At 42.2% G+C, this 10,140-nt stretch overlaps 1 protein-coding gene across 4 annotated transcripts in view; it reads left to right on the forward strand.

The window, feature by feature from the left end:
- SCNN1A (sodium channel epithelial 1 subunit alpha) overlaps nucleotides 1-2,624 on the forward strand; it is a 27,074-nt gene extending 24,450 nt beyond the window's left edge. For all 4 annotated transcript variants that reach the window (XM_069106062.1, XM_069106065.1, XM_069106064.1 and 1 more), the window contains exons 10-13: nucleotides 212-269; nucleotides 621-676; nucleotides 1,010-1,082; nucleotides 2,015-2,624. In XM_069106062.1, the coding sequence (XP_068962163.1) occupies nucleotides 212-269; nucleotides 621-676; nucleotides 1,010-1,082; nucleotides 2,015-2,227 (400 nt within the window). In that variant the 3' untranslated portion in view covers nucleotides 2,228-2,624. The remainder of the gene's footprint in view (nucleotides 1-211; nucleotides 270-620; nucleotides 677-1,009; nucleotides 1,083-2,014) is intronic.
- The last annotated feature ends 7,516 nt before the right edge of the window (nucleotides 2,625-10,140 follow it).

Genomic DNA, 10,140 nt, shown 5'->3' on the forward strand with positions numbered 1-10,140 from the left:
TATCTATCTATCTATCTATCTATCTATCTATCTATCTATCTATCTATCTATCTATCTATCTATCTATCTATCTATCTACTGCTCCCATAAAGGAAAGCTGTGAGAGAGGACTTTGGGGCTCTGTGGGTCTCTACATGGGGGGGGGGTGAAATGGAAAGATGTTGGAGTAGTTTCCCATCCTTTTTCACTCACCCTCCTCCTCTATCCCTAGAGTGACCAGTTATGAGTTGTCTGCTGGCTATTCCCGCTGGCCCTCTGCAACATCTCAGGTAAAATGGGAGGAAGTGGGTTAGAGATGCATGTGTCTTCCTGTATACATGTATTAGCATGGGTATCCCTGTGAATATATGTGTTTGTATCTCAGTGTTTGAGTGGGAATGTGTCTGAATGTGTGAAAGTGTGTGTGTGTGTATATATATATATATATATATATGTATGTATATGTGTGTGTGGAGAGAGAAAGAGAGAGAGAAAGGAGAGAGAGAGAAGGGGAAAGAGAGAGAGAGGAGAGAGAGAGAAGGGAAAGACAGAGAGAGAGAGAGAGAGAGAGAGAGAGAGAGAGAGAGAGAGAGAGAGAGAGAGAGAGAGAAAGTGACCCTGGCTGATTCCATTTCTCTCAGGACTGGGTGTTCCAGATGTTGTCGATTCAGAATAATTACACCATAAGCTCCAAAAGGTATTCCGTCATTTGGTCCCAGGCCTCAGGTCTCAGGATAGGAACCCTGTTTTGGGGAGGGGAGATCCAGGCTGGGGAAAGAAAGGGGGCAGGGAATAAAATACTTTATAAAACCTAAAACATTTTTATGAATGCCAATTATTATTATTTTTATTCCTTGTCTGTATAACAGGTTGGGGAGGGACCAAGGAGGCATGGATTTGATGGTTTCTAAGTCCCTTGCTTTAACATTCTGTATGAGGATGCAGGCTTTGGTATTTGAGAGGGGAGGGATCTGGGATATCTGAAGAGAGTCAGTCACCTAACGTTGTTTTCTTCCTCCTCTCCATGTAGTGGTGTTGCCAAACTCAATATCTTCTTCAAAGAGCTGAATTATAAAACCAACTCAGAGTCTCCCTCTGTTTCAGTGAGTCCCCTCTGGGGTGGAGGACAATGGGATTCAGGGAGGAGCAGCTTGGCAGCTCATTGAAGGGATCCTGGGGGTTGGGAGGGGATAGGCTTTCAGTGTGGGGCTTAGGGCAGAAGGGGATAATGATACATTGGGGGTACGAGGAGGAGCAGGGATTGTATGTGAAAAAGGGATCCTGGATAAATGAGAAGGTCCTTGAAGGTCATGGGACAAAGAGGATCCATCTAAGGGAGGCTGGGAAAGTGGGAGTAGAATTAGGAAAGTGGCCTGGCAGCAAGAGGTTGGAGATCCTGTAAGGAAAGGGTCAGAGGTTGGAGGCACTGAGGATCAGTGGGCTGACCTCAGGAACACGGGAAAGGAGGGCCAGAGGTTGGGATCCTGGGAGAGAGCAGTCAAGGACCCCAGTTTCGTCATCTGTAATCTAGCTGATCTCTGAAGTCCCTTCTAGCTCTAAGAGTCTGAAAATGGGTTGGGAACACTGAGGAGGAAGGACCAAAGTCCAGGGACCCTGGAGGGAGAGGATATGAGTGAGGGACAACAGGGGAGAGACTATGGCTTTGGGACACAGCAGAACTGTGTTTGGAGTTGGGGTTGCAGTATATTTTTATGCTGGATGAAAAAAATGTGAGAAGACTCGATATGGTTGAGTAGAAAGAGCCTTGGATTTGGAGTCAGAGGACCGGGGTTAGAATTCTGACTGCTACTTACAACTAGTGTGACCTTTAACAAGTTACTCCTTTCTAGTTCTCAGTTTCCTCATCTGTAAAATGAAGGGTTTAGACCAGATGACTTCTAAATTCCCTTATAATTTCTTTAATCATTTGATGAAAATTGTCATTTTTATGATTGCTTTACATGATTTTTTCTCTGAACTCAGGGAAGTACCTTCCTGACTATCATGATCTCCTTCATGGTCTTCCCCTTTGCAGATGGTCACCCTCCTGTCCGACCTGGGCAGTCAGTGGAGCCTGTGGTTTGGCTCTTCAGTGCTTTCTGTGGTGGAGATGGTTGAATTGATCCTCGACTTTCTGATTATCACCCTCTTCTTACTGCTCCGAAAGTTCCGAAGTCGCTACTGGGCCCCCAGCCAGACAGCCCATGTGGGCCAGGAGGTAGCTATGGACTCATCACTGCCCTCTTGATTCTCCTGCCACTCAAATGCCTCCTCAGACCAGCTTGGCCCTGATCCTTCTGCACCAGATTCACCACCTGCCTATGCTACCCTGAGGCCCCCATCTGTGAGTTAAGATATACATGGTAGCCAGGACAAAAGCCTTGAGGCCCAATATCTTCTTCCTCATTGGTCCTAGACACCCTTGGACTGTAGTTGGCATGCTCCCCTCAATTCCATCAACAGACTTCTTATGTTCTCTCCTGTCCAACCTTTGTCTCATTCATTTTTTGAGAAATTTGAGCAAAGAGTAGCAATTTTTTCCTGATATTCTGTTCTCTGGTGTAACTTTTTCTTTGTGTATCTGTGGGCCTTGGATGGGTACTGGCTTGGGGGATTAAAGAAATTTTAGAATTTCTCTGAATAAATTGACTGATTTTTTTTCTAGTGCTTGAGGAGGGAGATATCTCCTTTCTGGTCAAAGAAAGGTACATATTCAGGGGCTTCAATTTAACCCATATCAACACCAGAGACCCAAAGGGTCAGAGGTGGCCCAGGAGATGAATACACAGAAATTATGGCTTGAAACCCTGAGAAGTCATTCTTCTATAAATTCTTATTTACTACATTGTGTGATATCCAGCAAGATATTAGGAGTTAAGGATTGGTGGTGAATATTGAAAAATTAGAACTCATTTTTAATGGTCATCCAATTCAGAAGACATTTATTAGCCCCTTGCTAACTCCCCTGCACGCTCATCTTTATCCAGCTCTGCCTTACCCCTCAATAATCCCTTTTTTCTGTTCTCTCTTTCCACTGTGGATTTCTAGAAACTGAGCACTTTCTCCCTCTATTCCTTTCACCATAGATCTTTATCTTATTTTATATATGGGGGGAAGGCCCATTTAGTTTGTAAAAGAGCCAGGTTTTCTGACTCTAAATTAAGCATTTTTTCTTCCATCCCATATGACACCCTACCACGATCTTGCACTTTGAAATCCCTCTTTCTCCCTCTCAATGATAATCTCTTTTCCTTCTATTTCTCCTTGCTTTGCTCTTCCTAAACTTATTCTTTTTTTAATTAAATAAATTTATTCTTCTATTATTCTGAACTTGACATATATGAAAAAAGAGTTTCTACATACAAAACTCCAAAAGGATTACATATGTAACCATGAATCTTTATTACCTGTAGTTTATTTTTAAAAGTGTACAATACATATACTGTGTTTCCCCGATAATAAGACACTGTCTTATTAATTTTTTTTGGAAAGAAAAACACCAGAGGACTTATTTTCAGGGGAGGGCTTATGTTGTCCTGCCTCAGCTCTCCTCCGCGGCACTGCTCTCAATGGCACCAGCAAGCAAATCACTGGGGAAGAACAGGATGATGCGCTCACTGCTGCAGCTCTGATTGGATGCAGCTCGGAGCGCGGCGTGTGTTTCACGGGGGGGGGTGGGGGGGGATGGTACATACAGAGGGTACCATAATGTAGCGTGTAGCGCAGGGGATCACCTTCACTACAGTAGCAATCTCAATAGGGCTTATTTTCAGGGGAGGGCTTATTTTAGAGGAATCTTACACAGTAAGGGGAGGGCTTATTTTCGGGATAGGTCTTAATTATCGGGGAAACATGGTAACACAGTAGTTCCAAAGCAGTGTTTCACTCTAAATTTCCTTCTGTTCTGTGTACTGTAGGAAAAAAAGTGCTTCATTGATAAGGTATCATTCTTTTTTTCTCACTATCATTAACCATTTCTTCCCGCTTCTATTTGTCACCCTCTACTCCCCCTCCCCCCACAAGCCCCCAATTTATAATAATAAGCATAATGAAGCAAAACAAATCCACTCATTGTTCATATCTGAAAATATAGATCTCATCTTCAGCTCAGTCCATCACCTCTCCGGCAAGAGGTGGGAAGTATGTTTCATCTTCTGCCTTTTAGAGTTGTGGTTGGTCACTGCATTGAAAAGAGTTCTCAAGTCTCTCAGAGTGTTGTGCTTTTGGTTCTCAGTTCATTCTCCATGAGATCATACAAGTCATCCTGGCCTTTCCTGTATTTGTCACTTTTACAATTTCTTTTTTTATCCTATTTTGAAGTGTCATTTAATATTTTCATTAATTAATATTTTATTATCCCAGTCCATGTACATACCATAGTTTGGTCATTTCACAATTGATGGACAACCCCTTTGTTTCTGGTCCTCTTTTATCATAAAAAGTTTTGCTATAGGAACAGTTAGGTGGCACAGTGAATAGAGCACTGACCCTGGAGTCAGGAGAACCTGAGTCCAAATTCGGCCTCAGGCACTTGACACACTTACTAGCTGTGTGACCTTGGGCAAGTCACTTAACCCCAATCGCCTTGCCTTCCCCCCTGCCAAAAAAAAAAAAAAGGTTTTGCTATGAATATTTTTCTATATGCGTAACCTTTTTTTCAAATCTGGGATATATGTCTCTTAAGGGTATTACTAGGTTAATGGTTATACACAGTTGAGTTATTTGAAGCATAGCATATTAAATTACTTTCCAGAATGGCTTATACCAGTTCCCAGCTTCTCCAACAATGCAACTGGCAGCAAGGTGGTGCAGTGGATAGAGCACTGGGCTTGGAATCAGGAACTCATATTCATGAGTTCAAATCCAGCCTCAGATACTTATTAGCTGTATGACCCTGGGTAAATCACTTAACTCTGTTTGTCTTAGTTCCTCATCTACAAAATGAGCTAAAGAAGGAAATGGCAAACCACTCTAGTATCCTTGCCAAGAAAACCCTTGATGTGGTTATGAAGAGTTAGACATGATTGAAAAATGACAAACAACACAGATCGTTTGGTTAGCCAATCAGTCAGCCAATCTCTTCTAGACCCAACTGAAGAAGTCCCTATCTCTTAAAGAGATCACAGAGCATTAACTATGGTGTTTAGGTATTCAACACTTCATCTTGCCCTTTCACTGATTATGATGTTACATGGGGTGAGGAAGGGTTGTGGAATGCCTCCCTTATACTGAGAAAATGGAGACCATGTTCTTCCTCACTTCCTCTGCTTACATCACAAAACCTTCTGGGTCATCTCTTTTGTTCCAGTCTCTGAGAAAGAGGTATCCCTTATCCTTGCCAACCCTCCTAGCTGTACTCCTGTGATAGTAATGGCAATTAAAGATTCCCCTGTATTGGCTTGGTTTTCAAATTGATTGTGTTAAAACCCAGAGCTTGTTAATCCCACCTGTGGGATGGACTTGTTGATGTGAAAAGAAAGTCCTGAACTGGGAGGAGCTGGTGATGTAGATTTGGAGAGACAAGTGAGAGGCGGAAGATTTTTTTGGAAGCAGCACCTCGTGGAGAGAGAGAGACTAAGAGAATTGCTGGTGGCCGCTTTGAATTGCCCTGGACTTTTGAGACCTGCCCCCTGAGCTGCCAAGGACTGAGGAGACATGGCTGTTTTGCTGGTACTTTGTCTGTCTGTTTTGATGTTGTTTTGCCAGATTTGTCCACTGGTGAAAGACAGTCCTTTTGTTGAAGAAGTCCTGGAACCTGGCTGTTCGCTAAGAAGCCCTGAGACTGTCCTGCAGACAGAGAGTGAATACTGTCCACTGGTGAGGGACAGTGCTGTTGTTGCAGGGGTCTGGAGACTGTCCTGCAGACAGAATGAATACTGTCCACTGGTGAGGGACAGTGCTGTTGTTGCAGGGGTCTGGGAGCCTTTCTGTTGGTTCAGAAGCCCTGAAGAAGGATTTTCTTGTTGTATGTTTACAGAAATCCTGGGAGAGGGCTTTGCTAATGTGTTCAGGGGTTCTAGGACTGTTCTACAGACAGAGGACAAATTCATGAAGGGACTGGCAATGTATCTTATGGCCTTGCTAAGCCTTGTCTCCCCAGGAACTAAGATTGCTGAGAACTTGGCTCGTGTCAAGATGAAGAAAAGACCTCCATTTGGGTATTAAGTGCTGTGTTTAAACGTGATGTAACTCTGGGGTAGATTCAGTTGTGATCCAGGGGTGGGGAACTTTTGACCTTATGTTTGGAAACTAATCTCCATTTGAGAAGAGGGGCTTTGTGGTGGACTTAATTAAGGTATAGCCTAGGGGTGGAGAAGTATTTAGAACAGAGACTTTGTAATTGATTGAATGATTGGAAGGTCCTGGGGTGGGGTAGTACTTGGAGATTATTTAATCATACTTAGTAATACTGTATTTTGAATGATGTCATGTTTTGATCTTCTCTGTTCTGGGTTTGTTACTGAATAAAATAGAGAGCACCTATGCTGGTATTTTGAACCTGGGAAGTTGCCTTTGCTTGGTATTACATTACAACTCTGAACCCTTCTAGAGCTTGCCCTATTACTGAACATTCTCTCCTTCACACCTTCAAGTCACTTCCCACCTACTATCTCTTTCACTGATGCCTGCAAATAAGCCCTAGTCTCTCTATTCTTAAAAATTAAATTGCACTTGACTCTGTTGTCCCCTCAAAATACTACCTGATATGTCTTCTCCATCACTGCCATCCTGCTAGGGAAAGGTTTACTTTTACTAATATCCTTCTTGACCAACCACTAATTTCTTTCTTTTTTTTTTGGAGGGCAGTTGGGGTTAAGCAACTTTGCCCAAGGTCACACTGCTAGTACCTGTTAAGTGTCTGAGGCTGGATTTGAACTCAAGTCCTCCTGACTCCAGGGCCAGTGCTCTATTCACCTAGCCACCCTACCCACTCATTTCTTAACTCCTTAGGATCTAGCTTCCACTGCCACCATACCACTGAAGATACTCTTTTTAAGTTTTTTTTTTTTTGTTCAGTCATTTCTGGTCATATCTGATTTCTTTGTGGCCCCATTTGGGGTTTTCTTGGTAGAGATACTAGAGTGATTTGCCATTTCCTTCTTCAGCTCATTTTGTAGATGAGGAACTGAGGCAGTTAAGTGATTTGCCCAGGGTCACACAACTAGGAAGTGTCTGAGGCTAGATTTGAACTCATGAAGATGAGATTTCCGAACTCCAGGCCCAGCACTTCACTGTATTACCTAACTGCCCTCTTTAAAGTTATCAACCAACAATATAATTCCTGTGACCTTTCTCAGTTCTTATCTTTCTTAACTACTTCAAAGTTTTTGTTACTATTAGTAAGCTCCTCCTTCTGAATACTCCTCCCCCCCTTTTGTGATTCTACCCCCTGATTTTTATTGTCCTGGTTCATCTACCATCTCTCACCTTGTAAGCCTGGGTAACCCAGGCACTATCCTAGGCCCTCTTTCTTAATCTCTGTATACTATGGTGATCTCATCACTTACATGGGTTCAGAGATCAAATCTATGAAGATAATTTTCAAACCTGTATGTATATCCAGCTCTAACATTTCTATTGCACTCCAGTACTGGGCAGTTTCTCCCCTAGCCCTGCCCCAAACCAAGCACCAGGTCTCAGCCAGGAGACTTAAGACTTTCTGACTTCTAGTCACTTCTCTACATTGTTGTGAGGGAATCCTAACTCAACCTTATTTTACTTGGTAGAAATAGAGGTGCAAATAAAGAGAAGTAGATAATCGGAAAGAGGGGGAGGGGAAAAGGGAAGAGTAGGGGTCAGGTCTAGGAACTGATGTGATGCCTCCCCACTTCCCCTTTCCCCTCAGAGCCTGACCGAGGGGTCATGTTGTACATGGGCGGAACCGTCACAGCTTCGCATTACCCTGCTCTGTCCAGGCTGGGCTTTCCAGTTCAGATTGCATGCTTTTGTCCCCTGCCCAGTCATGGCTCACACTTCCTCAACATCACACCTATTGAAATTGTGTGACTCTTTAACTCTCTCCTATTCTTTATCCAGGGTGGTTGGAGTATGTATATGGGAGGAAGCTGGGTCTGACTTGGAAGACAGGAAGCATGCCACTCCCTCTGCTCCTCTAATCTGTTTCTTTTTACCTATTCCTACCCTTGTGCCCCTTTAGGATCCATCTCCTGCATTCCCATCTCTATCTCTTCCTTTGTCCTTTCAATCTGTCGTAGGGGTCCATAGGATTTAGAGCTACAGACTCATAACTGCAGGAAAAAGGCCTTGAGAAGTTAACTAAGTTACTCAAGGTCGAATGGGGGTCAGTGACTTAGCAGGGTCAAGCCTCTTGACTCTCCTAGCCTCCCCGTCCAACCCCTTTTCTATCATGGTTCACCACCTTGCTTGAGGTGTGTGTGGGGAGGTGCTGTTGGTGGTAATATAGATGTGTGACATGGAGTAGGGGAGAGTAGTTCTTTCCCAGCTTACTTTCTGCAAAAGCTCTTTTTTTGTCTTCTATTTCCTGGTCCATAATGATGTCTGACAGTTCTATCACCATCTTCCTACCCTCAACCTGTTATTTCTTTTTTTTCTCTCTTGCAATTTCAGGGTCTTTTTCTCTCTCCAATTCTCTCATTTTCTTATTCTTTCTCTCCTCTCTCTATTGTCTCTTATTTAGGAGGGTTCTGAGACTCCTGGACAGGATTATGAACTAAAGTCCTTATAGCTCAGAGACATTTCTGTTTTTCAGATTCTTTGGTGGATATATTTTCATAGGTATAAACTATGAATTTATTGTGCTTCACATACACACATGACATAGGTATGTATACACACATACATATGCATACACATACATATACATATATGACATACCATATTTTGTAGTGGGGCCAGTTTCAGAGGCAAGACAATTTGGGTTCTAGTCCATGACATGTACTGGTTGTGTAACCCTGGGCAAGTTAACCTCTCAGTGACCTACCTCTGTAAGGTTTCAAGATGGATATCAGGTGGCAATCTGTATGGGTAGAGAAAGCTTCCTTCCTGAAGAGCACACTATACAGATAAAACACTCTGTCTCTCTACACACTCTGTCTCTCTATATATCCATCATATATCTATGTACAAGCATACTTTGTTTTATTGTGCTTTGCTTTATTGAACTTTGCACATATTGACTTTTTTTTTTTTGCAAATGGAACAAATGGCAACCTTGCATTGAGCATTGGTGCCATTTTTCCAACAGCATATGGTTACATCATGTCTCTGTGTCACATTTTGGTAATTCTCACCAATATTCCAATTTTCCATTATATTGTTATGGTGATCTGTGATCAGTGATCTTTGATGTTACTATTATAATTATTTTGGGGCTCCACAAACCATGTCCATATAAGGACAGCAAACTTAGTCGAGAAATGTTGGGTGTGTTCTAATTTCTCCACTGACACTTTCCTCCAGCCCTCTCCCCCTCTTCAGGCTGCTAATTTCCTGAGACACAATAATATTGAAATTAGGCCAATTAATATCCCTACAATAGTCTCTAAATGTTCAAGTGAGAGAGAGAATATGTGGCAAACTTCATTGTTGTCTTATTTTAAAATTGCCAGTCACCCCAACCTTCAGCAATCACCACCCTGATCAGTCAGTAGCCATCAGCACCAAGGCAAGACCCTCTATCAGCAAAAACTTTACAACTTACTGAAGGTACAGGTGATGGTTAGCATTTTTTAATTTTAGCAATAAGACATTTAAAAATTAAAGTATATGCATTATTTAAGACATAATGCTATTATACACTTAGACTACAGTATAGTGTAGTCTTTTATATGCATTGGGAAACAAAAAAATTCAAGTGATTCACTTTATTGTGATTTTTGCTTTATTGTGGTGGTCTGGAACTGAATCTGCAATATCTTCAAGGTATGTCTATATATGACTATATATATATATATCTATATATTTACACATACACACACATACATACATATGCATGTATGTATGTAGGTGAGTGCTGCCCATTATAGGTTATGTATATCCACATGGATTATCTAAATATAATTTTCAGGGAAGCATTGATAAATATCTTTTAAATCTTTTTAATGTTCATGTCTTTCCAAGAGAGACTTCATTTGCTGCCTGGAAGGGAGCAGGATAAGGGGTTGTGAGGTTGGCCACTCT

Source organism: Petaurus breviceps, unplaced genomic scaffold, assembly GCF_028583685.1.
Source record: "Petaurus breviceps papuanus isolate PSGF00001 unplaced genomic scaffold, PetGlider_PUasm1.0 78, whole genome shotgun sequence".
Classification (NCBI taxonomy): Eukaryota; Metazoa; Chordata; class Mammalia; order Diprotodontia; family Petauridae; genus Petaurus; species Petaurus breviceps.